Source organism: Chelon labrosus (genome assembly GCF_963514085.1).
Source record: "Chelon labrosus genome assembly, chromosome: 1".
Classification (NCBI taxonomy): Eukaryota; Metazoa; Chordata; class Actinopteri; order Mugiliformes; family Mugilidae; genus Chelon; species Chelon labrosus.
In genome coordinates, this window is record NC_140337.1 from 1,292,852 (window position 1) to 1,320,292 (window position 27,441).

The 27,441-nt window shown below is 40.8% G+C and overlaps 1 protein-coding gene across 1 annotated transcript in view; it reads left to right on the forward strand.

Moving 5' to 3' along the window:
- The window catches only part of dysf (dysferlin, limb girdle muscular dystrophy 2B (autosomal recessive)), an 86,608-nt gene extending 60,038 nt beyond the window's left edge, over nucleotides 1-26,570 (forward strand). Inside the window, exons 45-58 of the mRNA XM_084560033.1 lie at nucleotides 5,445-5,573; nucleotides 6,059-6,214; nucleotides 6,293-6,384; nucleotides 9,394-9,564; nucleotides 9,652-9,794; nucleotides 11,680-11,819; nucleotides 11,907-11,995; nucleotides 12,788-12,883; nucleotides 12,961-13,102; nucleotides 18,127-18,226; nucleotides 21,173-21,345; nucleotides 21,816-21,925; nucleotides 22,399-22,546; nucleotides 22,911-26,570. Coding sequence (XP_084416159.1) covers nucleotides 5,445-5,573; nucleotides 6,059-6,214; nucleotides 6,293-6,384; nucleotides 9,394-9,564; nucleotides 9,652-9,794; nucleotides 11,680-11,819; nucleotides 11,907-11,995; nucleotides 12,788-12,883; nucleotides 12,961-13,102; nucleotides 18,127-18,226; nucleotides 21,173-21,345; nucleotides 21,816-21,925; nucleotides 22,399-22,546; nucleotides 22,911-22,967 — 1,746 coding nt within the window. The 3' untranslated portion in view covers nucleotides 22,968-26,570. The remainder of the gene's footprint in view (nucleotides 1-5,444; nucleotides 5,574-6,058; nucleotides 6,215-6,292; nucleotides 6,385-9,393; nucleotides 9,565-9,651; nucleotides 9,795-11,679; nucleotides 11,820-11,906; nucleotides 11,996-12,787; nucleotides 12,884-12,960; nucleotides 13,103-18,126; nucleotides 18,227-21,172; nucleotides 21,346-21,815; nucleotides 21,926-22,398; nucleotides 22,547-22,910) is intronic.
- The last annotated feature ends 871 nt before the right edge of the window (nucleotides 26,571-27,441 follow it).

Below are 27,441 nucleotides of genomic sequence, written 5' to 3' on the forward strand. Positions count from 1 at the left end.
AGGCATGGATCATTACGAGGTTTATGTTCAGCCCCAAATCTTCAGATGTTTCTTGAGGAAAAACCTGGCGCTTCTCCAGATTCAGAAGACATTCTTTGTGTCATAAAGTCTGAATATTGTTCCAAAGTCCGTGGTCCAATTTGACCAACATAATTATTTTTCGTAGAGAGCAACAAAATCACTGACTGCTGTAACCAACTCCTTCTTTTCACCGTCATCATCTTCTTTGCCTACAAAAACTTCCAGATTCACATGAATCAGATAACGGCTGTTTTCTTACTTAGTTATCTTCCTGTTTTCTTTTTTTACATATTAAAGGACGTGAATGTAAATGTACTTGTTTAGTTTTTTTTTTTTTTTTACTTTCCTATTAAAATAATAATAATAATAATAATAAATCATAATTAAAGTAAAACACAACACAGGAAGAAACATTTTCAAAATAAAAACAGGAAACTGCCCAAGGTTTAAAAGTCAGAGTGTGGCATTGAAAACACATTGCCTCATGAAGTGACATCTAAGAGACACGTTTCAATACTGAGACAAAGTCTGGAGACCTGAAGCAGTATTAGAGAAATAAAAGCAGACAGAAGCAGTTTCTCCAAAACGTTGCTGCTTGGCAGGACAGCAGTGCAGGATGGGTTAAGAGCAACAAGCAAAACGTTTCCACAAACCTTCTTAAACTCTAGATTGCTACTTGCTAAAAGGTAATTATGTGTCCTGAACTGAAAGGAAGTTTTCCTTTGCGACACTGAAATATTTTCACGATTTATGACAGAAACAACTGTTGAGTTACTGTGGTTCACATTCATCATATTATTTTTTTTTTATTTATATTGCACTTCTTAAATTAACTGTAACTTGGAAGCCTGTTTTTGTTTTTCTGTTGACAAAGAATGAATTTATCTTTGATCCTACAGATGCAAATCCAAGCCAGAATTATTATTAGGAAAAAGGAAGATAGACAAAGCAACTCTTTGTTCAGTTTTCCTAAAATGCTCATTGCCCCAACCTTCACCATTTAAATCACATGTTTGTCCTCCTGCCAGTTCCCTCTGTCAGTCTGTCCCTCTGTCCTTCCCCTCCTCCTTCCGCCTTTCTTCTCATGCCCCATCCTCGCAGCCCGGCGCCGTGACATTCTGTCCGTTTTCCGAACTTCTCCAATGACTCATCCATGGTGAATTCGCTAAGGGGACGCTGCACTAGGATGGATTCAGGGAAAAAGGACGTACTGTGAAGTCGGCCAGTCCAAAACTAGCAATCACATCCCCCTTCGCCTGACTTTAGTCTCCTACGTTCGGGGTCTCCTGCCGTCCCCAGAGCGCAATCGCCCACGCTCTGCTTGACCATTATCCTGGTTCTCTTGGCCCTGATGGTGACCTTGTCTTCCACTGGGACTCAAAGCACACGTCAGTCTTCTTGTCTGATGCCCAAACAAATGACTAATTATGTCAGAACATGGCCTTTTTATTCTTGCTCTCACATCGGACCTCTAACCTCTCCCTTGAAACCCACTTCACATTGGGTTTAACTCTGCCTTTTCAGATTATATCCATTTGCTTCCATAACAGAGCTAATTGTTTCCATTTTTCTGGGTTTATCTTGATATGTGGTCCAAAAAAGAGTGTAAATAAGATTTTAAATTATTCCTCTGGAAATTTATTAAATCATCTAACCAACTTTGGAAGTATTTCAGTAATAACCCTCTAACTACCACTGTTCATGTAAAATCTTTTTCACACAATATGGCTAAAACTAAACAATAGAGAACAACAGCTCGCTCAATGGTTGCTGACCCAAGAAAGACTCTTTCCATTTTTCTAGTGGGTGTGTTTTTTCAGTCTGGAAGCCTATTAAATGGTTTCACCCTGGCCCGTTGGAAACATGTCCAAGTTGCCTTTGAGTTTTTGCGACATTTCTAAACTTTGCTCGAAATTCACTTGACAGCTGGATGGAAACTGAACTGACCATTGAGGCACTTACTTCCATCATCGCTTTGCATCATTTTCACCTCCCCCTCCGCCTGCACCTACTCCGCGCCAAGGTCTCCTTTTATTATTTACTCTCCCCCTCCTCTCTTGCTCCCTTCATTTCTTAGACAAGCCCTTTGCTCGGATCGGCTACTGTCGCAGGGAAATGAGCCACTGTTTCCAACCTTCCTCTCAACCCAGCACTGCCACCTCTTTTCTCTTTGCCCTTTCTAACTCCTCTGATTTCCCCTGCCCTTTGACAGTCACTGGGGTGCAGAGACACTTGTTTCCAGTGTCTCCCTGACCTGAGAAAAACCTGCTCCCTTAATAACCTCAGCTTTCAGCCTCAGCTTTGATGTCACCTCCTTTTTGGCCACCTTTCTGTTTTCATTTCCTCCTGCTGTTGCAAAGACTTTTTAGTTGCATCACCAGATCAGCACTCTCATCTGGCACCATTACGGAGGTTTGCTAGAGGATGAGCTATGGACATTGCTAAATAATATTAAACTAGCCTTAAAGCTTAATGGTATTCTAAATGGAGGCAAAATGTCCAGTAAGATTGATTTTCTGAAAAGTCTTTAAACCTGGGTAGATAAAGTGATAAATAGTGTTCACTGATTTACCTTAAGCTGTAAATTCCTTTTGATGACAGTCACCGTCGTTTTTTTCAGTGTCAAGTTAAATGTCAGGTTTGAAAAGATGGACAAAGATGGACAATTTTGGAGCCCAGTGTTTTGTCTCCAGTCACCGTCATCTTGACAGTTCCTGACTTCACCCTAGCTAATTCAAACTCAAACAATCCTAATTCCGCATTGTCTTTAGAGCCTTGATATTATTTTAAACAGGCGAAGTGTAAAAAAAAACTACATTGCTTTATGTACCAGACCGAAAACATGTATATTTCTGCTATAAAGTTGGACATTTTTAACATGGCAGTCTATGGTGACTGACTCGAAATAGTGCGAAATACAGTTTTTCGCACTTCCATGTCAGTTTAATTTTTCAGCCTCAGTGGTTGTCATTAGCTGTAGTGGTTGCACCATACACTTTTTCTTTTCTGATGGACAAAAAGACTGTTAAACTCTACAAAATACATCATTTTTAACTATAGAGTGGAAGTCATTTGTAAAGATGAGCTGCAATTTCTTTATGATATCTATCTATCTATCTATCTATCTATCTATCTATCTATCTATCATGTTTTCTTGCATCAAACTTTCCCCTCAACCCCAATCATTCTCCGTGCTGTCCTTTCCAATCTGTCTATCCTCAGTTAAAGCATCTATCTCTATCCTTAGCTCACTCCTTTCCTTCTACATCCTCACTCCCTCCTTACCTGTCTCCTCTGCCTTTCCTCATAACCTTTTTTTATTCGACAGTAGAATGAATTAGCTTCTGTCACAATGACACCACCATCACTGTCTTTTGTTATCACCTGCCCCCCCTCCCCCCCCCCCCCCCACACCTCGCAGAACCCTCTTTCATTTTCATCGTGTCACAGAACAAAACCAGTATTTATTAGAAGAATTGCTAATGTCCCAGAGTCTCTGCTCTCAAAGCTCGGCTTGGGGTTCCCACTGTCTAATGACCAATCAATCTGATTTCTGTGCAGGGTAAGATTGGACCAATACAGTGTGTTTAGTACTTGTATGTGAAGTATTATATACATTATCAGCCCCCTAGAGTTTTGTCAAATCCCTTCTTCCCCTGTGTTTTTATCTCCCAGTCCCTTGGTGCTGGGTTTGGTGTTTGAGTATTGAAACAAGCTGCTGTTTCCAAACCTTTCTTTCGTTTACATCATCCCCATCATTGCTCTTGTTTTCTCCTCTTCCAGCCCCTCATCTTTGCCTTGCTTTTTAAACTCTTTCACCCCTCTCTGCCAAAAACATTGACCATATACGTCTTGTTATTTTTTAATATCAATGATGTTCCAGCTGAAGGAAAGCCGCTCTCTGCTTTCATAACCTTTCTCCTCCTCCCTTCCAACTCATCTTAATGAACTGCTTGCAACACAAGGAACTCTGGTATGTACATAACATACAAAAACCACACATTTTACTTGCACAGAAATTAAGGCCTGTTTTTTTTTTTTCTTTTCTGCAAAAACATGTTGCTCAATAATGAGATTTGTATTGATTAATTTAGGGGCAATAAATTGAATACACATTTCCTAAAATTTGGGAAATAATTGTGGTTGACCGTGTTGGTGTATGGCTTTAGTCCGTGGGCGTCTAACATTAAAATTTCAAACTGTTTCTCATAATAACATCTTTTAGAATGGAATCTTTGAATGAAGAATTTGTACGGTGTAGTGGAAAAGCTGTTGTTTACTGTTTTCTATTAATTAGCACACATAGTAAGGAGATTGTAACTGGAACACTGTTCTGTTATTGATTCCCTAAAAATTTATTCCACTTACTTGCAGCTTAGCATTAATGGAAGTCCACCTGGTTTAGTTTTATAGGTCTATACGTGCAGAAACAAACTGCTTACTTACTGCTTTTTAGTCGATTCAGCATGTTGAATATACTGTATAAATATTCACAACAACATGATCATTTAAAATGAATAAACTGTAGACCAACTGATCTGCATAATTCAGGAAAAGCCAGCTCTGTACAATGGTTTGTAGCTCTTCCTAACTTCCTAGCCTCCCAGCTATAGTAGCTCTCCCTGGCTTCATAGTCTTCCAGCTAACGGTAACTCTTCCCTTACTGACGTGAGGTGACACTGCAGTTGGTCTTCATTGCCACTAATTCTTCGATGATGCATGCGTGATCTAAGACTTTGCAGAAAATATTTATTCCATTCTATCCTTGACAGTACAGTAGTTGTGTTTGTCTGATACCGAACCAATGTTTCAATCCCGCTTTGTGAAAGTTTGCCTTTTCTGTGGGTATGTCTGCGTAGTGTGTGCCTCTTTGGCTGCATATCGAGACCCGTGGACTCGACTGATGCAAACAAACATGGCTAATGAAAACAAATGAATCTTTTTGGGCTTTTGACACTTAGACGTCCCTGCCCAGACACGTATGCATTTGCACACAAAGACACGCTCAATGTCTCGTGCCAGCGCCCACACAGAGTATACTATGGTGTTGAGTAGTTCTTGGCTGCAGTTTGAATCCAATACCAGTGGAATTAGGCTGGCCAAGGCTCAGCTATGATGCCATCTAAAATAATGTGTGTGTGTGTTCCTCCTCATTTTTTTGATTCCTGTTCTTTTTATGCCTTTGTTTAACAATGCTATTTTTTCCTTGTCTTGCCCCTTTCAGTCTCTTCATCCCTCGTTTTTAATCTCATCTCTCCCTTTGTCATCTTTGTCATCCTCCTATTTACATCCATCTTTCTCCATCTTTGCCGCTTACTCCCTTTGTACTTCTCTACGTTTCTTTATTTTTATTTCTTTGCCCTTTTTTTTCATCCATTTTTTCTTTGATAGACTATTTAAAGCCCTTGTCTCTTCTATCATAGGTCTATGACCAGGAGTTGGAGAAGGTTGAGGATTTTGAAGGTCTCACTGATTTCTGTCAGACGTTCAAACTGTACAGAGGAAAGTCTCAGGACGAAGGAGAAGATCCTTCAGTGGTGGGAGAGTTCAAGGTAAATTAAAACTTGTATTCTTCTCTTTCAACTTGTTGGTTTTTGTCCTGCTTATCTTAGTTTTGTTCACCGCGAATTATGTGAAAAATATGTCACACCTGAACAATACAACCTCCTGGGCTAATGGATGATATGAGGACACCCATAAAATGCTCAATATGTCACAAAAAATACAAAATACTGTATGTGTAGCCACAAGGCTGCCTACTCATCAAAAATGTGGAGGGCGCTCACTTCAACCCTCAGAGTGAAATCATATCAAATTGACAGGACGTGGTGTGCAGGGGAATAGAAAACCAATCACACAAATTGAACAAATGTTCAGATAATATTTTTTGTCCGTCTTAAAATATATGTTGTCTAATGTCATATCAGGTTTCAAAATGCCTAAAAATAATCCCATGACAAAATGTTGCATTCTTGTTTTCATTCATTTTCACTTCTAACTGCATCTTGCCTCTGTCCTCTCTCTCCCTTACTATTAGGGTATGTTTAAGATCTATACCCTGCCAGATGACCCCTCTGCCCCTGCTCCCCCCAGACATTTCAGAAAACTTCCTCCCAACGGCATTGAGGAGTGTTTGGTCCGCGTCTACATCATCCAGGCTCAAGGACTGCAGCCCAAAGACACCAACGGGAAGGTAGGAAGAGAGCGGAGGTACATATACTATCAATTGAATATGTGAAAAAAAAACACGTTTTTTTTTTTTTTATTTCAGTGTGACCCCTACGTGAAGATTACTTTGGGGAAAAAGACCATCAGTGACCATGACAACTACATCCCTTCTTCTCTGGACCCTGTCTTTGGAAAGTATGTACCATGAAGTCCTCGTCCATCTGTCTGTCTATAGACAAAAGCAAATGTCCAGAGATTCCTGATCGCTCACATTATGGTTAATCCAAATCACACAGATGCCACCTTCAGACCTCACATTAACCTCAGCAGTGATAGAAATACCCCTGGTAATAAAGGTAAAAAAAAAGACACTAGTGATTATTGAGGAAATACCAAACTTAACTCCACGCAGCTCCTTATATATCAGTGTTATCACATCAGTAATTGACCACATGTCGAGTCACACAGTGTACTCATATGAAATAATTTAATTTGTTAATTCTTGATTAGATTTATTTATTATTTAGTTTGTTAACAGCTACAAAGACAAAATATTTTAACAGGCTCTGATTGCTAATAAACAGAAATCACATTAGGTGCTTTTTCCTTTTTAGGTGATCATTTCTAATTGTGTTTTCAATATACCTAAATACTGGCTGTAAGTGTGTATTTTCTGTCTGTTGTCATTGTCGTTGTTTTGCTGGTAAGTACTTTTTGAACAATGTTGAAAGGTGTTCTTTAAGGTCCTTATCCCTTTAGTCAATATTCTGATAATTCAGAACAACCTTTCACTCAAATGAGTACCAACCAACTCATACAAACTGAATGTGAGGCTTTATATCACCTGAAGCCTCTTTTCTCTGGCCTTTCTGATAAACACTCCAAATATGAGATATTGTTAAACATAACCTTTTCATGATCTGTTGTGGTTTTAGATCTTAAAATGATGCGTGGACTTGCTACTTTGAAACATAGACATGAACTCATATTGAACATTTAAACTAACTGAGAGTATGACTTGTATGAGCTCCATAATTTCTCTTGTGCTCTTTAATATGTTGATCACTATCTCATCTCTTCTTTCTTCTTCTGCCTTCCTTATGTTTTCACACCAGTAGGGGTCACTACACACAAACCAATCACAGCAGAGGACAGGGAGAGAGAGACAGTGTATATCAGAGCTCTAACTGCAGACTCAACAAGCAGTGCACACTAGAGCCATGTACCAGTGTGTGGACTTTGAGAGTCTTTTCTGATGTAAATAAAGATGAAAACATTGTTTTCTTCACAACACGGTGAAATACAGCTAGAGTACAGAGAGCAAGAACAAAATTCTTCTTAGTCGCCCCTAGATAGTATTGGACTTATGCAAGTCTGAATATATGATTCAAAACAATGACACTAGCATCTTCATGTTGGGTTCTGGGCCTGCAAAGACACAATACTACGTACTCTTAACAAATTCATAGTTTTAAAACACTAAAACAGTACTAAAACAATGTCTGCTTTCCCAGCATCACTGTTTGCGCCTGACAGGTTCAGTTCTTAACCTCTTAAAATGTCAGATAAATAAAAACACATATATATGTACTCTATAGACATACTCAAAATATAATATATTACATGATTATAACATACTCATCGGTCTTGAATAGAATCACAGAGCTTGTGAACTGCCAAACCATGTAGCATGTTGGAAACAATCACCAAATCAAAACTGGCATGTCACACAATATCTCATCACAAGACAGCATGCCAGATTTTGTGTCACATCACAAAACATCAATAGATGTCCTAAAGTATATGTTGTCTAATGCCATGTCAGGGTACAAAATATCCAAACATATTTCCCATCACAAAACAGTCATTAATCGTTTTCATTTATCGTTCACTTAGATAGCATGTTTGACAGAATCACCCATGGAAAGCACCATATGGAGCAACCTTTCACGCTACTGTAATGCACTCCCCACAGGCCATAATGTTCAGTGCAGTCATATTTAAATGAATCATGCACTGGCAAAGATCTGCTGGCCTGATCCTATTGTTTGGGCGGGCTATATGTGGTGATGGACAGAAGAGGAACGCCGCTGTAGTCATACACTTCATCAGAGCACCGTGGAGTTAACTTTAACGGATGAACAATTAACCGTGATTCTGACGTTTTGTCGAGAAGCATATGTCATGTATTTTGTTGCTCTGATGTTGTAGGCACATCCAAATGCGCGCAGAGGTTGTTGGTTTTTTTTTCTCTATTAGTTGAAACGCACCCCATAATGAAATGCAATGACGTGGTGTGATGGCTAAAATTAGTGCACAGACAATTATATTAGGTCAGCCTTCCAACTTGTTATGTAGTGTCACATTCAGTCAAATTATCTTGCATCACGTCATGGGAAAAAATGCCAAGACAGCGATTCAGCACACACGTCATTCAACTTGTTTCTCATAACTGATGGCTTTAACTCATTCAGCATGCATGACCACATTGCTGTTACTCTTCGTTCAATCTCCATGTTAAGCCCGCCCAAACCATCAGACTGGCCCAGCAGATCTTTCTTGAAGCATAATCAGTTCCCAACCGAGAGACTCCAGACCATCGCTTCAAGTGGTTGATCTACAGTTCCTCACCTATAGTCATAAGCTTTGGGTAGTAACTGAAAGAATGGCGACGTGGATACAAGTGGCTGAAATTAGGTTAGGTACCATGGCAGGTCTTAGCCTTAAAGATTGGATGGGGTGAGGGGCTCGGACATCTGGAGGGAGCCTGGAGTAGAGCTGCTGTTCCGTTCTGTTTGAAGGAACCAGTTGAGGTGGTTTGAGCATCTGGTGCGAATACCTCCTATATGCTTCCTTTTGGAGGTTCACATAGCCAAGTGAAAGGAGACCCTGGGTAAGACCCAGAATTTGCTGGTGGGATGATATACTTAGACTGGTCTGGGAACACCTAGGGATCCCCCAGCAATGTGCTGGTAGAGAGAGGGATGTCTGGAATTCCCTGCTCAGCTTGTTTCCACCGGAACCCAGGCTCGAACAAGGGGAAGATAATGGATGGATGGATGGATGGAAACTGTTTAGTCTCAGTGCCATATATCATGTTACGTAGGTGAAATCAAAAGGCAAACCACTACATCATATCATCTCAAATGCTCAAAATGTTGCACCATGTGACCAGATTTTCCATTGTTGCATCTTTTTCTCCAGGATGTTTGAGCTCACCTGCTCCCTCCCTCTTGAGAAGGACCTCCGGGTGACACTGTACGACCACGACCTGCTCACCAAAGACGAGAAGATTGGCGAGACGGTGATCGACCTGGAGAACCGCTTCCTGTCCAGATACGGAGCCATGTGTGGCCTGCCACAGTCCTACTGCGTGTGAGTGGCCTCAAACGACTCAAGGAGTTTATTCCTGTGATGGGATTTAAAAACTAGACGAGCATAAATCCCTCTCTCATCCCATAGATCGGGGGTGAATCAGTGGAGAGACCAGATGACACCCAGGCAACTGCTGTGCAGACTGTGTGAGCGACGAAACCTTGGGAGGCTGGTGTACGAGGACGACGCAGTCCGCTTCAGAGGACAGCGATACACGGCCGCAGACCTGGGTGAGTGACGAAGAATAAATTACATAAATGCAAAAAATAAATCTGCAAATCAGTTGTAGAGAGAGTGCAGAGACAACTAAAAAGCTTCCATTTTGTATGGATTGTTTACAGTGATCGTTCTTGGTTTCATGAAAAAAACAACCACAGACATTTATACTGTATCATCTGCAAATTCTTCTTGTTGATTTGCCCTTTTCTTTCTTGTTGCTACAAATCTTCTTTTCTGTCTCGCTGAAAATCATATCTCCGTTTTTATCCCTTATTATCTCACTTATTTTTCATGTTTCTCTACTTCCTTTCATCAACTTTTTCTAATCCTGTCTTAATCCTGTCTTTCATTCGTATCTCCCCATTCCCTCTTTTTACCCTTTTCTTAAACATCACCTGTGCTCTTCCTGTTCACACATCCTTCTTTTTTCCTCCACTCTCTCCTCTCCTGTTTTGTCTTCTAATGTCCATTTCTTTCCTCTTTTACCTACTTTTAACCCTGCTTTTATCCTACATCCCCCAATTTCCCCTCCTCTGCTACCAGCACTGCAGAACCTTGGAGGAGGGACAGGGGGAGGACAGAGGAATGAAGGGAGGACAGAGGGTAGTAGTGGAACCGCAGGACCACCTGAAGAGCAAAGCGATGAAATAAATATTCAGGATTCATTTTCACCGAAGCCATGAATATGTTCCATGGCTGCAGCGATGCAAGGTCATGGTTGTTGCCATGTGATTTATGGTACAGCCGTGTGTGTGTGTGTGTGTACAAGCCAACATCAACAGCGTGGCCCACTCTTGGTTATAGAAGGAGCGCTCTCTTTCCACGGTTTCCGCGGTTACTGTGCGTCAGCCTGCTGTCCGTCAAACGTGGTTGCTAATTGGCCAAAAGGCCGCGCTCCTTGTCCTCCCCCCTCTGATTTTTGTTTTAATTTCCCTCCTCCAGCTCTCCATCCTTTTCTTTTTCCATTCTGCTTTCATCTTATCTCCTTCGAGTCTCCTATTTTTTCCTTTATTTTGCTTTTCCTTCTTTTTTCCTGACTTCCTCTCTTCTATTCATCTCTTGTGCTCTTTTTCTTTTATCACTTTCTCCTTCTGTCCTTGGTATCTATTTGATATTTTTCTCTTTTCACTTGCTCTCATATTCTTTTATCTATCTTTCACTCACCTCCCTCTCTTCTTTCCTCCCTTCTTCCACTCTTTCCTCCATCAGTTACCTTCATCATCCTTTCTTCTTTCTTTGTCCAACTGCAGGACTACTTTCTTTCAACCTTCATCTTTCCAGATCTGTTTTCCATCCCTTCATTTCTCATTTCCCTCTTCTTTTTCTGTCTTTACCTCCTCTGTTTCACTCTTTTTTCATCTGAACCACATGATTTTTGTTCTAACTTCCCTTCTCCAGCTCTCCACCCGTTTTTGTTTTTTCTGCTTTCATCTTCTTTCCTTCAGTCCCTCTATGTATTCCTTTATTTTAGCTTTTCCTTCCCTCTTCTCTTCATTTCCTGTGCTCTTTTCTTTTATCACTTATCTTTTTTTTTTTTCACTTTGTCTCCTCTCTACTCCCTTATTTGCCTCTTCTTCTTTTCCTCTTCAGCCGTTCCTTCCCATCTTCTATAGTCGAGGTAACTCAAAGTTTATGGTTGTAAACTTTTCACGTTAGCTTTGTATTTTCATTAATGCTTGGAAGCAGCTCAGATTTTCCTCCTTTTGGTCATGATGCAGAGACCAACCAGCCGCTTGGAGTTTATTAGTACCTGTGTTTGTATTTATGTGCGTGAATAATGATGTGAACTGCTCTCCTTCCAGTCCACAAAGTATTCTGGATTACCTTTCTCCACGCTGGGAACTTTAGCAGAGTAACATGGCCTAAACTCTAATGTCCATCTGTGTGTGTTTTCAGACGACAAAAATGTGTCCAAACGTTACCTCGGCCAACTTAAGGAGCGACTCTCCCTTCACATCCTGAGGACAATGGGACTGGTACCTGAACATGTGGAAACCAGGCCGCTGTACAGCCCACTGCAACCTGATATAGAGCAGGTAATACAAACACGCACGCAAGTAAATGCATGGTTTGACTGTATGTCAATTACTGCCTTTTGATTGGCTGTTGGTGCTGTCTGTCAGGGGCGTCTGATGATGTGGGTGGATCTCTTCCCCAAGTCTCTGGGACCTCCTGGACCGCCGTTCAACGTCACACCACGCAAAGCCAAGAAGTAAAAACACACATACATCTAATTTATTTCCAGGGCTGACAATGAAATCAGTAAGACACTCAGTCACACATTCAGTCAGTGAGTTCGTTGGTGTCAAACCATTCAGTCAAGATCCCAATTCCTCACTTTAGTCAGTTGTTGAAACAGCTGTCAGTGAAAGGTCTGACCAGTCAATTAATCTGTACGATGGGAAAATGGTAAATTGGTTTGTCAGTCGGTCAGTCAACTGGCAAGCAGTCAGTTGATCAGTCAGTCATTGTTTTAGTGGTAAATGGCCTTGCTTTTATATAGCGCTTTTCTACCTATTGATACTCAAAGTGCTTTACAATCACAGACACATCTACCCATTTGCTTACACAAGCATACACACATTCACACACCAGTGCCACGCACTGGGAGCAACTGGAGGTTCAGTGTCTTGCTCAAGGACATTTCGGCATGTGGCACATTCTAGGGATCGAACCGCTAACCTTCTGGTTCAATCAATATGTACCTCAATACGTCAGTTGATTTGTCAGCCAATTAGCCATCCATTGAACAGTCAATCGGTAAATCAGACTTTTTTTTTTTTTAGAACTTTTATTTATCAAATGCCAGACACAGTCACATTGAAGACAGTGAATCAATTAAACAATCAGACAGTATGTAAGACTGTCAGACAGTTGATCAGTTGCTAATTCCATCTATAGTCAATAATTGTCTCAGTTGATAATGATTAATGATTGACCACAGTAATATGGTAAACCTCCATCATCAGTAGTTATCGATCAATCAGGTTGTGTCCTTGTTCAGGTTCTTCCTGCGCTGCATCGTCTGGAACACGAGTGATGTCATCCTGGATGACATCAGCATCAGCGGGGAGAAGATGAGCGACATCTACGTCAAAGGGTATGAAGAAGGAAAATGATCAATGTCTTCATGTTCTTCTGCATCAGATAAATATCTAAGCAGATGTCTTTTCTCAGCTGGCTCGACGGACACGAGTACAACAAGCAGAAGACGGACGTCCACTACCGCTCCCTGGGTGGAGAGGGAAACTTTAACTATAGATTCCTGTTTCCATTCCACTATTTGCCGGCAGAGCAGCTGTGTGTCGTTGACAGGAAGGTAAACAGAGTCAGTTGCTTGTTGTACGCTGGTGCTATAATTGACGGAAAGACGAAGCAGGCATAGATATAAATATTCTGACCACATTCATTTAAATTGTTCTGGTCTGTTGGTTGGACTTTAACAACTGAACAATGTCATGGATGATGTTGATTATGTAAATATGTCATTTTGTGCCACAATTTCTGTAATGACAAGTTAAGGAATTCTTTATATGGAGACCCATTAGGTTGCAAGCCAAGTAAAAATCAAACACCCTACCATACCAGCAAAACCACTAATCACAAGCTACTCAATGGTTTGATGATGTTCCGACCTAAAAACAATGAGACAGCAGCATTAGCGTTTGAACTGTTATAGTGAATTTTGTCTGATTTTACAAAGAGAGTAGATGCTACTGACATATTCACCATATTTGCCATATAAATTGACATACATAAATGTGTTAAATCACAGAAATTTTTGTTGACGGTTAGCCCCAGTTGCATGCAGACTTTATTTGAGCCTGATTATCAATAACAAGGAAATTCTTTGGATTCTTAAAGTGTACGACATTAAACATCCCGGATATTTCTGACTTTAAATGCCTGGTCAACATTGGGACTGTTACATTGAGTTTTGATTGTTGTGTTCCAGACAAGGACTCAACAGACCCTCTAGAGCAGATGCTAATGGAACACTATCCATACATATACCATGCACATTGATGTATATAAATATGTCAACTTTACTGTTTAGGGCAGCACAGTGGCGAGGTGGTTAGCACTGATGCCTCACAGCAAGAATGTCACCGGTTTGAATCCGTGGGCCGGCTGGGCCTTTCTGTGTGGAGTTTGCATGTTCTCCCTGTGTCTGCGTGGGTTCTCTCCAGGTACTCCAGCTTCCTCCCACCATCCAAAGACATGCTGGTTAGGTTAACTGGTGATTCTAAATTGGCTGTAGGTGTGAGTGTGTGTGTGTGAATGGTTGTCTGTGTCTCTGGAGACCTATCCAGGGTGTACCCTGCCTCTCGCCCGATGACAGCTGGGATAGGCTCCAGCAGACCCCCGCGACCCTTAACAGGAATAAGCGGGTATAGAAGATGAATGAATGAATGAATGAACTTTACTGTTTAAAAGACTTTAGGGTGAAAAAAGACAGAAGTCGATTGTCAAAAACATGGAGACGAAATATGGACGATGAACATCCAGGGGATTTCTGAATTTAAATATTTGGACTTTTACAGTGAGTTTTAATTGTTGGTTGGTAGTCAGTGCCTCTGGGTTGTGTATATAATCTGACGTACATAAATCAATGTACATAAATCTATCAATTTTTGTGAAATTGTGATGCATCGCAGTGTTTTACGGTTATCCCAAATTATGGCAGAGACTTTCTGAACAAAACTGAATCTGATTGAAAATGTGTGAATGTGCGTGAATTCTTCGGAGACATAAGAAAGTCGAAAATGGAGAGTTCTTTCTGTTGGTTGGTGGTCAGTTCTGGGAGTCATAGCTCTGTCCCCATCTATTGTGTTCCATACAATTACTCAACAAAGACTATCTAGAGATGATGCTATTGACATACTGGCCATATGTGGGACTTGCTGTTGTGTCCTGCTTGCTGTACCTTTGGCAGCTGACGCACATCAGCATTATTACGACGGACAAAGACTGTAGAGCAGATACTAATTGCTAGCATGGCAGCGTTGCTTTCCATTCATTTACAAGTGGGCTGAAGCAACTTTTTAGATAACACAGATGCATGGCTTTTAAAAATAACTGTAGATCAATTGATTGAGAGTTGTTGGAACCATTCTGGTGAGGTAGGACCCAAATGCACGACACAACGAGGAGGCAGGAATAGGAAACTAAATTACTTATAAAAAACTTACAAACGAGGGAACAAGAGGCACTGCAAGTGAAAGGATTGAGGGGAGGGAGGAGCAGACAAAAGACACAAGGCAAGACAGGTGAGTGGAATCACAGAGGCAGGGACAGACAGATAGGAAGTAAAACTTAAAGAAAAGAAGAAAAAAAAGAAAACCCAAACAAAACATAAAACATTCAAAACCATGACAGCAACAGGGATAGGGGACCTGTGGCAAAAACTTCAACTGAGTCAGACTCTGAAGTTTGGTCCACTGTGGCCTGCGATTAACAAAAACTAATTTTCACAATAAAAGGGCCATGAGTTAGCTGTGGACTCTCTGAGACTCAAAGACCCTGAGTGAAGAGCTAAAATAACATCACATCAGTTTGAAAACTGGAATAACAGCTCGCCTGTCATCTGCTTTTCTTGGCCCAAGTGCGAGCCTCTTTAGCCGCCCGCGTCTGACATGTTTTACGATGGCACTCACTAATTCGCAGCAGCATCTTCAATCAGTGAGCGGCTGAAAAGGCGAGAGCGAGTTTTAAATGAGAACTCTCTGCTGGGTGGGGAGCCTCGACTCCAAAACAGAGCTGGAGCCAGAAGCTGAGTTTATGAAGCCAGAAACCTCAGTGGTCAGTGACATAATCACTGAGTCACAGGGCCTGATCAGCAGCACTATCAACACTCGGGCTGGCACATGTGGATGGAAAAGTCACATTTGGTATCTTTTCCAACTTGATTAGTTCATTGCAGTCAGCTAGAGTGTGTTTTTCTATCTTTAAATTCAGCCTTTATTTGATGTTTTACTTTTAGTCTCATATAAGTCTGCAACTAATCTGACAGACTTTTCTCAATTAATTTTCAGTCGGTTACAGTTGATGTCATTTTCAAATTTCTCCGACCATCTGTACTAAACACATTCCGATATTCCATTTTATTTCATGTATGGACAAACAAAAGCAAGAAATCATGCCGCCATTTGAGAAGTTGAATTCAGACAATATTTTTCATTTCTAAAAATACCTAAAAACATTGATTACAATGTTCTGTAAGCTCTATTCAGTGGCTATATTATAAGCTGATATTCATAATAAGATTTAGATTCTTAATTTTTAAAAACTTGGACCATCTGAAAATGGTCGTGAATGAACATAATTGGTGGAACTAAAAAACTAAGATATAAGTTAAAAAGGTTAAAATGTGATGAAATTATTCAATTGGCTGCTTCAGCTGCATGAATTTACCCAAATTATTACCTCTCTTCAAGTGTCAGTCAAACTGAACAAGCATTTCTTAAACTGGTTTTCTAAAAGATGAAACTACCTGGATTGATTGAAGGATACCGGTCATTGATTATTATTGCATACTCATCAAATAAGGTTCTCTTAGTGTTCAGTGAACATGCAACACAGAACACGTGTGTAACTTTAAAATTTACACCAACAGAGCTCAATAGATTTGAGAAGAAGATGGAGAGAGGAGAGAGCAAGTGAGCCAGAAAACCAAACAAGGTTTGGTACTTAGCACCCTGGCAACAAAAGAGAAGCTGACTGATGCCGTTAGATATTGCAGCGAGCACCAACACACACAAACGCACAGCGTCCCACCTCTGCTTGTGACAGCTGTGGAGTGATATCTTAATGTACTTGGATTGAGTTTGAGGATAAAGTGAGTCAAGCAGGGAACGCACACACACGAACAAACTCCAACTTTTTCTATCTTTGAAAGGACTTTCCATCGACATAATGCGCTACACTAACCTTCTAAGTGCCTAACCCTCACCCTTATTTAATGGTAACCTTAATCCTAAAACAGGTTTTTAATCCTCAGAAGGTTGTGGGTCCCACAGCCTTTGTTGTACTGTATTTTCACTTAAGTAAACTCAGTTTGAATAGCTTTAAGTTTAAAAAAAGGAATCTAAATTTAAGTTAGTGCCAACCAATCAAAAATGGGGGTTAGGTGGCACGTCCAAGATGGCGACACCCGGAGACATCACCACTTTGTGAGAATTTTGTGGGTGACGTCACAGAGCATGTTTTTGCATTTACATACTAATTATCCTTGGGTAAATAATGCTCTAGGCTTAACTCTGCAAAGTCTTGAACCCATGAAGGAGAAGAGGCAGTGTTTTGTTCCCCCTGGATGCCACCATGGCCCAGATCTGAAACATGCTGTGAAAAGATTTTCATACCTACTGACTGAGACAATGTTGAATCCCACATTATCATTATTATTGTTGTTTTGTTGTTGTTGTTGTTGATCTGAGAATGATAATGTGAAAAATCCACAAAACTCAGGAAAGGTAATTGTTGGTGAGACAAAGCGCAGCTTTAGTTTACGGAAAATCTCCTCACCTCATATATTTAGGAGCAGTGACGTATTGACATTTGCTGCAAATCACATGGGACCCATTTTAATCCAGGTGTGAAAAGCCATATTTTTATTAATCAACACAACCGCCAAAGAGTCTCGCGCACAGATAAAAAGGACGAGTGAGGAAATGGAAAGAGGTGAAGCTGTGCATGCACCAGCTGCAGTGTGGAGCCCATTAGCACAAAGGTGGGACAGAATCAGATGCTGTCTGGCAGTTTAGTGCAAATTTACCAGCGGTGATAACAGACAATGGGTATAATACTCACACACACACCCACCTGCACAGATCTGTGAGTTCAGATAGAAAGTGTTGTATGTGCACACACAGCTCCAGCGGGGAAATGGCAATGTTGTGAGAGATGTGTCGATGGAGTGCTGAGAGGAGCATCCATCCACTCTGATGTATTATCATTCAGCACAGTTTGACAACATTTGTAAAAGACTAAAAAATAATATTGATTATGGGAGCAACAGTTATATGTTTTAGAATGTAAGACAGAATTAATGTATAAGAAAATTTAGGCGAGGATAAAATAAACTCCTTTAGTTTAGTTTATGCAAATTAATCTTGCATAGTAACAGCCACAGTGTTACTAACACTGGGAATCCATTCTTTAAAGTATTACCTATCCATAGAGAGCAGGGTCATGCATATGGACCTGAGGACCGTTTTTAAGAGGTTAAAGAGCACAGAACAAAACGGTGTGTGAATACAGATCATAGAAGGACAGAAGTTGCTGTTATAAAATGGCAGAATTTAACATTCTCTCCTTATCTCTACTCTCTCTGTGGGTCTGCAGGAACATTTCTGGAGTATGGACAAAGCTGAGACTAAACTGGTCCCTAAACTGACCGTCCAGATATGGGACAACGACAAGTTCTCTTTTGACGACTACCTTGGTAAAAAAAAAGCATGTTTTTGGTCTTTTTAGCATCACGTTCTTCTATAAATCCTTCACTTTTATTTACTCTTAAATTAATGGATCCATATTCTGCTGATAGTCAGAAATATATATGTTTGACATTTAGACGGATTTTCCTTCATTTTTGGCCGAGGCTTTGTAGGTAAATCTATCCAGGGAACCATATGTGCAATGTACGAATAACTACTCCGATAACATTTATCTTTAGAATTAACACTCTTCCATTTCCACTGTGTCGGCACATTTCACAGAGAGGAGGGGCCGATAATATTTTTTCTTCCCGTGGCTCAAGCTGTCAAAATTCTGCCTTTCCTTCACCCTTGACGCTGCCCTCGGCCCAGTCCCTTGAAATAACTCCACCGCCGTGCCTCTCTGCTTTCACTCCCCCCCTGCCTCGGTTTCTTTCTTTGGCAAAGGGGGGAGGATGACGGTCTGTCGACTGAGCGTCCCTCTGCGGTGCGAGCTGAGGTGGAAGATGAGGAATCCAGATTCTGACCTGTTGCTGTCTGTCACCGTCTCGCTCTGCTGCAGCGTTTTCCCTCGCTTGGCTATTCACCTCATACAGTCTGCGGTGTGTGGCCACCTCAAAGCATTTTTTCCATGCCTGCCTGTCTTCAGCTCGTCGACTCAGACCACTGACTGTTAATCTCCCTGCACGGTGTGAGGGTCAGACACGAGCCATTTTCCAGTGGTCGCACCGTCAAACTGCAGCCGACTCTGGAAAAACACTTCCAGTGGCTTTCTGTACAATCCCTACATACTGAATGTCAACAAAGATCAAACGTTTACCAACTTCCATTCACCGCAGTATCTTCATAAATCACTCAGAGAACACTCTAATTAGTCATTAAGAAAAACTGACCGAATGAACAGCTGATTCAGTTGGATTCAACAGATCTGACCTCGTTTACACAAGAATTACCATTCTTTAATACACAGGATTAGATATTACAATCCCTTGTGCCAAGAAACACATTTAGAGGCCCCGTGCAACTGGAGGAAAAAAAAAAAAAAAACAACCACCAGGCTAGCAGCCAGCTGGCCAGCTACCAACCAGCAAGAAGATGTCAGATACCTGGGCTTGTCAATGGCAGTATGCAGCATGTCATTTCAAACCTACAGTCAATGCATTATAAAATATGAACTAAATAAATGCTGCTGGCTTGCACAGCCCGCTCAGCAGCTAAAAAATAAAGAAATATTTAAATATTTCTCAACCCTCAAATACATTTCCGATATGTGATTCACCCGGTCAGTGGACAATTAAACCCACAGTATAAAAGACACCAGATACCTGGCCTAGTCAACAGTACTATGCAGCATGTCATTGGGGTTTTCAAGTGGGCACCTCCCTTCACCGATGTTTCGTTAAGTTAGGCCCACAACACCACAAGAAGGCTTAACAGTGAATTCCAGCGTCCTGGAGTCACCCCCCTCCACGCTGCCACTGCACCACCCAGTTTTTTCCACCATTCAGTGACTTTCAACAACCCAGAAATTAACCCAGCCCTTTTATGCAGAAATCAGCAATCAGCAATCATTCGGACTGAACCACGACCCAGACGACCAAATCAACCATGATTCGCAGATACTAAAGTTACCCTTACCTCTAGTGAGCTCCCTAGCTAGCATGTTTCCTCCTTACCCACAGTCATTCGCTTGCTCGCTCTGCTGCCAGGGACATGTTTCTTACTGCAAACGTCTGGCTTTTGCCATGTATGCCCAGCTCATTTAGGAGAGCTGTTAGCCCCATCTAGGGGTGTCTAGGACATAACGTGATTAAGGCCTCATCTTCCCCAAGTCCCAAGTAGCCACCAAGCCACAAATGGATCCAACTAACAAGAGCAATGGTGGATTTTGCCACAAATCCAAGCCAGCCCACCTTCACCGGCTGCACACGGGCCCTCCAGCAATTTTTTCTGCATCTGCTGCCATCTCTGCATATTACAAGGTTAAAATGACCTTAATATTCACTTTTATAGGCGTTTTGCAGAAGTAACAGAAACATATGCTATTCTTTTTTCCGATTAAAGTCGGTTTTTTGTTTTCGGAGTAGAAAACCAGTCCAACCTCCTTGCACAGAATTTTTCTGTGGAGCTAGTGTGAACATTAATTAGGAAATTAATTAGTTGACATTGATATTGTTCTCTGTTCCAGTTATTAAGTGGCATTTGAGTCTTTTTTCCTTTCACCTTCATCTTTGCTACCTCAAAAGCGGCGTACACACAGACAGAGACAAGCAGCAATGTGGTGACTAGAGAACATAAATGCTAATGAAACTCACTGAGTTGTAGTGATGATAGGTGAAAAAGCCTTTGGCGAATTCAAGTTGGCCGGTACCCAAACGTTGCAGTGAAGTCATTGATGAGCTAGCTCTGTCAATTTACCAGCAATCCTTTTATCTTCTGCTTATTTTGCACGAAACAAATTGTTGTAGGAAATATACAAAACTTACGCAACCAGAGCCTGGATTGTCCACAAGTTAGCCAAAGACCAAAGAGACAGACGACCAGAGAATCGGTTTGCACGTACATGGGCTTTCTTTCTTTCTCTTCCTTTGCTCCATGTCTTCTTTTGTCCCCTCTTTGTCATTCTCCTGTATCTCTTTTTATTCTCGATCCTCTCACTCACACTTCCTCTCCTCCTTGTCAATTCCCTTCCCTCCTTTTCTTCGTCTTTTCATCTTTCTCATCTTCCTCCAATTTGTGTTTTCTTGTCTTCTGCTTCATCTCCGCTTCTTTTCTCCTTCAATGTGCATACTCTTTTTCCACCTTGTTTCCTTCCTATTTTTGTCAGCTTCCTCTCAACTCAACGAACCAGTCAGGGTCACACTTCATCCTGACCCTCAGTTTTAAAAACACTGTGCTAAATAGTTTGTTGGACTGATTATTTTATCTGAAAAGGTAAAATCTGGTTTCTTTAGGCCACCTCGTAATGGACTTGAACCACATGCCGCGTCCCGCCAAGACACCAGAGAAGTGTGACCTGCAGCTGCTCGACCAGCCAGCCGACAAACTGGTGTCTCTGTTTGAACAGAAGACCGTCAAAGGATGGTGGCCCTGCACATGCAACCAAAATGGAGAGAAGATCATTGCGGTGAGCATGCAAACGCAGAAGAAATAATTTCATTTTAATCTGTAAATTCACTCCTACAAATATAGGTTGTGTTATTCTAGATCACTGTGCTTCATGTTAACTGAAAATCAAAACAATTCAAAATGCATTATCTAGTTTTGTACAGGGTCATGAATTAGTTTGTTGTCCGTCAGGATGTCTGTCTCTGCTTTGTGTACATTTTGGACAACAACAGTTTCAGCACATGGGTCCACTTATTTACTTAGGGTTTAATTACTTTTATTCACTTTTATTTATTTTTTTTGGTCCCCTGCTGGTTAGTAGAGAATAACCAAACAGAGTTTCATTGTACCATTCATCCAATTCAAGTGCTGACGTTTGAAGTAACCAAAATGTGGCGAGCCAAAATGGAGCTTTATTTATACACATATGTCACTCTGCTTTGCGGTATGAGCTTAAAGACACAGTGTATGTTTGTCGTCTCTTTCCAGGGGAAGGTGGAGATGTCTCTGGAAATAGTGTCTGAGCATGAGCACGACGAGAGACCTGCTGGCCTTGGCAGAGATGAACCCAACATGAACCCTCACCTGGAGGAGCCCCAGTGAGTCCCTAACCACCCAATACCTTAACCTTACCCTTTTCCTAATCATCTCAGCTGAGGCACTGTCCAGTCAGACCTTGCACGTACCTGTGTTCACACCTGGTAATAAAATGTGTCTCTACATGTGTCTCCAGCCAGCACTTGAGATCTGATCTTAGTTTCTTTGTGTGCAAATAAACACAGACATCATTTGTGGTACAGTAGAATATTATAACGGCTGCTGTCTCTATGGGTGTGTTCACACCTGTGTACTTTAAGCTGATCATATGCGATGGGATTGCCTAGGACGAATGTTGATGCAAGATCTGAACAGGGCCTTAGTGCCTAACTCTAAATCTAACTTTAACCCGTAACATAACTGTAACAGGTTTTAACCCTCAAAATGTTGTGAGGCCCAGAAAACTAAAACAAAAAAACAAATGTACACAAACATGAGTCCTCACCCTCGTTTTTTCTCCTCTTGCTCCCCCAAGGCGTCCAGAGACGTCCTTTCTGTGGTTCTCCTCCCCCTACAAGACCCTCAAGTACATCCTGTGGAGGCGTTTCAAGTGGTTCATCATCCTCTTCATCATCCTCTTCTTCATTCTCCTCTTCCTCGGCGTCTTCCTCTACTCCTTCCCGGCAAGTCTTTGTGTGTGTGTGCGAGCAAATGTCCTGTAGGCAGAGAACTAAAAACGTTGCTTTTTATTCATGTGTTTGCACAATTCAGCAATTCATTTTATTATTACAGAATTGTTTCTTTTCTTAAAAGATTTTATGACAAAAGGAGTCTTAAACAAGAGATAAGTAATTTATAAAGTCAAAGTAGAAGTTGAAATTTGATAAACACTGGGTAAAGAAGAAAAAGGCTGATACAAGTTGGAGAAACAAAAGAGAGGTTGGTTTACATGAGCTTATTTGATATAAAAGGGAAAATAAGAAAGGAAATTATGTTGCAAACAGACAAGTAAAGTCCTGGATATGTCTGATGTTTTTCCTTCTGCAGAACTACGCTGCCATGAAGATGGTGGGACCTTTCGGACCAGCCAAAGCAGAGCAGTGATGAAAAAGAAAAGCACGGGAAGTGGAAAAAAAGCAACAGAAAGATGAGCAAATTTCTCGAATTTCATCCCTTAGAAATCTCCTGTCATCTTCCTGAAGCTGTGAGTGATGACTCATCTGACTGTGACTTCCTCTATTTGTGCCTTCGCTATTTACATTCACTGGAACCTCTGAACTGAATGTGTGCTCGCTTTTCCCAACAAATTTCAAAGTTTATTGCTCCAGCTGTTTGCTTTCAAATCACCTTTTTCATGCTGCCTTCAATTGCTGTTAGATTTAGTTCTAATCATCAAATCAAAGTTATATAGTTAAAAGTTTATATCTTGGTGTTATATAAGATGCCTTCAGGTGCTGTGGGATTTCTCTGCTTCAGTCTAAAATACAGTATAAATTACAGTATATTTTAAGTATATTTGCTTCCTCCGCCTAATCTTCCTCCCTCCACCATCCCCTATCTCATGCTCTTCCTCCTACTTTATTTCCCTCTTCTTCTCATCCTCTTAATTCCTTTCTCTTTCTCCTCCTGTTCACTGTCATCCTTTTTATCGTCTTCTATTTTAACCTCCTATTCTTCTTCTCTCTCCTCTTCCTTTCCTTATCCTCCTTTTCCTCATCCATTTCTTCCCTCTTCTTTCTGCAATCCATCTTTTCACTCCCTGTCCACCTCCTATACTTCTTCTTCCATTTTGCCCTGTTCTCCTCATTCTCCTCTTACACGTCCTTCTCTCTCGGCTTCGAACTCTGCACTTCGTCTTCCTATTTCCCCTTCTCCTCTTCTTCATTTCCGTCTCCTTCTCCACCTTCCTTTGTCTTCTTTTCTCTTCTTCCTCCTACCCCTGCTTCTCATTTTCGTCTTACGTCTCCTCCTGTTTACTTCTTCTATTTCCTACTCTCCTTCTCTCTATACTTCAAGCTCTTCCTCCTCCTCCCTCTCCCTTGCTCGCAGCGCTCTCAGGGTTCAGCAGGTTAAGTCCGGGATTTGCTCTTGTTGATCTCCGAGCTTGAGCTTTATTAGTCAAAGCCTGTTTGGGATAGATGGTGTCGACCGATTAGAACTCAGCGTGGGCTGATTCCCTGAGCACACAAAACCGTGGAAGTAAAATACTCACACTCTTCTAGACTAGATTTATTTCCCAGGAGTGCGATCATGTCTTCACTTGATCTCCTTTGGTCACGATCAGCGTGGAAAACCTGACTCGGTCCTGCTTGGTTCCTTTCAGGTTCACAGTGGCCGATTACAAGCCAACCAGGACTTGTAAACAAACAGTCACATGGGCTCACAGGCTGCTTGTTTAAGGATTTTGGTAACCCAGGTCAGAGAGGCTTCAACTCCAGTGTATAGCACTGCAAAAAAAGATTGGAATCCTGTTTAAAAAAAAGTCTGAAACTAGGTTTTGAAAGCAGGTGATTTTTTCTTTTTTCAGTCCTGCAAATATTATTTTATATTAGTGTTTGAGTTTTCTTTCCTCACAGCTGCTGCTTTCTTTTAACTCCTACACATCTCTTTTATCCTCTTATATTAGTTAGTTTTCCAGGTCTGAAATGTTTGAAAAAAAAAGAAGCTCTGAAACCATAAAACTTGAGTTACAAAAGGCTCAAACCTTTAGAAATAACTGTGACCACACAGTTCCAAGCTTCAGTTCTGTCGCTACCCTGTTTTGCAACTCTGCAACTGATAGTCTGAAAAAGATTTCTCTGTTTCAGGCTTTTAAACACTGAGTTTAAATTGTGCAAAACCATATTTTTTTTTTTTTTTTTGGCAGTTTGGAATTTCAAATTGTGGTGTGATTTTAATCCCAGAGTTTATTTTTAGCTGTCATCTGCAGAGTTTATTTTATGTTTATGTAACAAACTTATTTCTCATCCATACTACTACTTTATGGAATACGTCTAAGTATGTAAAGAAACTTTTTAAGGTGTTTGATTTATGCTGCAGAACAGTCAAAACATCCAAAGATAAACAAAGTGCTTAATGATTATTTTTATTCAGGGATTTAGAGTTTCTTTAATACACCATTTAGCTTCCACGGTTGAATGTAAGAAAATAAATAACGGTGTAAGTGAAATTTTGCTAATGAATCTGCAGAAGAGCATTGTTGAAGCAACGGAAAATCTGTTGCACTGTCAGGTGTCAGGTTGCGGGTCTGTCCACCTGAGTCCAAACAGTCATATACTGCTGAGACAGTGCAGCTGATACAAATGAATGCATATAGGTGACATTTTGACCGAAAATGGTTTGTCTAGTCTGTCCAACAACTCATTTGCCTTAACGGATATATATATATATAGCGATAGAGAGAGAGGGAGAGAGAGAGAGAGAGAGAGAGAGAGAGAGAGCGTGTATGAAAATGCTTTAAACATTTTGCTGACATGACATGAACACACCTCAAAATGGAGACAGTTCTGTTGTCCGTAACGCTAAATGCTAACGCTATTATTACACTAATAATCTGAATAAAAATACCTAATGTAGCCACCTTGATCAATCAGATTGAGAGGGGTGCTGTAAACCTTTGATTCTCCTTTCAATATTAACATCTGATCCCCTAATAGCCAAGTAAACACTTAACCTGCTGTTTTCTCTCTAGTTGGAATGAATCCATTCTTTCTGAGCATGTTTTCTCAGGGACAGAAACAGGGAGGGGAGGCAGAAAAACAACCAGTTATTCAAACAATACGTGTTTGAAAAGATGGAATCAATATGGACAGCAGCGTTGGAAATGTGGGGCATTTATCAGTGTGCGTTCTTGTCTGTTCTTGTGAAATGTCCCCACTTGCTGTCCAAATGCTGTTCCAACTCAAAGTACCATCTGACCAAATACAGTCCAAATACCCAGATGTGTTCTCGCCTCGCCTGTTTTATTGAGGATGCATTGAGAGGTAACTTGCGGGGACTTGGTACAGCCAGGTATCCCAGAATGCATTCATCAAGTACGCTGCTATTCCAATTCCACGATGATGGTCAACCAGAGTCTGTACATGTCCGTCTGTACAAGAAGCATTATGGCCATCTGCTTTTACTGAATTAATTCAGTGTTGTCAATTAAGCTGAGATAAAAAAGAGAGGATTTGGTGCTCCACAGCAGCAGGATCACCTTGTCAATGAAGTTCTATTGTGATTGATGCTTTGATGTGAACACATATATCTGATCAGATCATTTGATTTAGCATCCATGGAAACACTATAGAAATATCATCCATTAAAACATGGCCATTGACTCAGCCCTGCTCCTCCCAATTATCTTGTGTCAGTGAATGCAACATGCCTTTATACATGAAACAAAAATAAACGCTGAGAACTGAAATATTAAAGCAGAAATGCGGTATGCTTCACATTTAACACAAGCACTCTGCTGTCGACTGTGATAACCTCCCGATTCCTCAAAACTGCACTTATCAATGACACAGAGACTCAGTTAAACTGGATTCTGTTAAATCCCTGCCCTACTCATTGTAAAAGAAGCTTAAATTGTACTGATGGTGTTTGAAGCTTTGGTGGGAGACATATACTGGATGTATTTTAAACACAGCTTCTTATCTCAAAAGAGCAATACACTGTGCATTGCACCATGTCAGTATCATCAATAAAGCTGCTTTTCTGATCCATGTGTGTCCTGGTTGTGTGCATGCTTGTGGATTTAAAAAAATACAAGAAGTATTGTTCTGAATATATTTTTCTTTTTCTACACAATTTACACAAAAATCAAATGTACAAACACTGATTTTAAGATTCAGCTTAACTTATACTTTCTGGTGGTGCAATTATATTCAGTGTCTATTATCCGTAGATAAATCTGCCTAGAAATCAAAGAAACATGCTCTAGAAAGGAGTCCATTGTTTGCTACCTATTGTCTATACGTTTGTGAGTACATGGCATGTGACGGTTTTGCATTTTATTTTGTGGGGAACAATACAGTTGGATGGGCGAACAAACATGTGAGCCACTAATTCCCCCCAGTTTTGGTACTCTAATGATACATTAATGACCAGACTCCAGACTCAAGATGTGAACGAAGATGAAACTTTTTGGGGACCTTTCACTGGTTAAGAAAGACAGGATCTAAACGGTTTCTTCCAATTACAGGCGGTCATAAACAAACCCTAGTCGTGTAAGTTGAAGGTGGGCACTGCCCAAAGATGATTACATTTTGGTATTTAATTATGTTGAATTATTACAATTACAAGGAGAACCCAACACATGAAATGGAAATATTAAAGGGGAACTACCGTTTTTTACAACCTTGACCTTATTTCTTGCATAAAATATGATATTTAGAGACTGCGTTTCGGTGCCCCAGTCACTCCCACTATATGGATATACGCGGTACTCCACTGGAGCTAAATATCTTCCGAAGGACTCCAAATAACACCAAAGTTATATAGGTGAGTAAACGATCGTATTTTATGCCAGCAATAAGGTCCAGGTTGTAAAAAAACGGTAGTTCCCCTTTAAACTTGTTTAAATTAGTTTGTT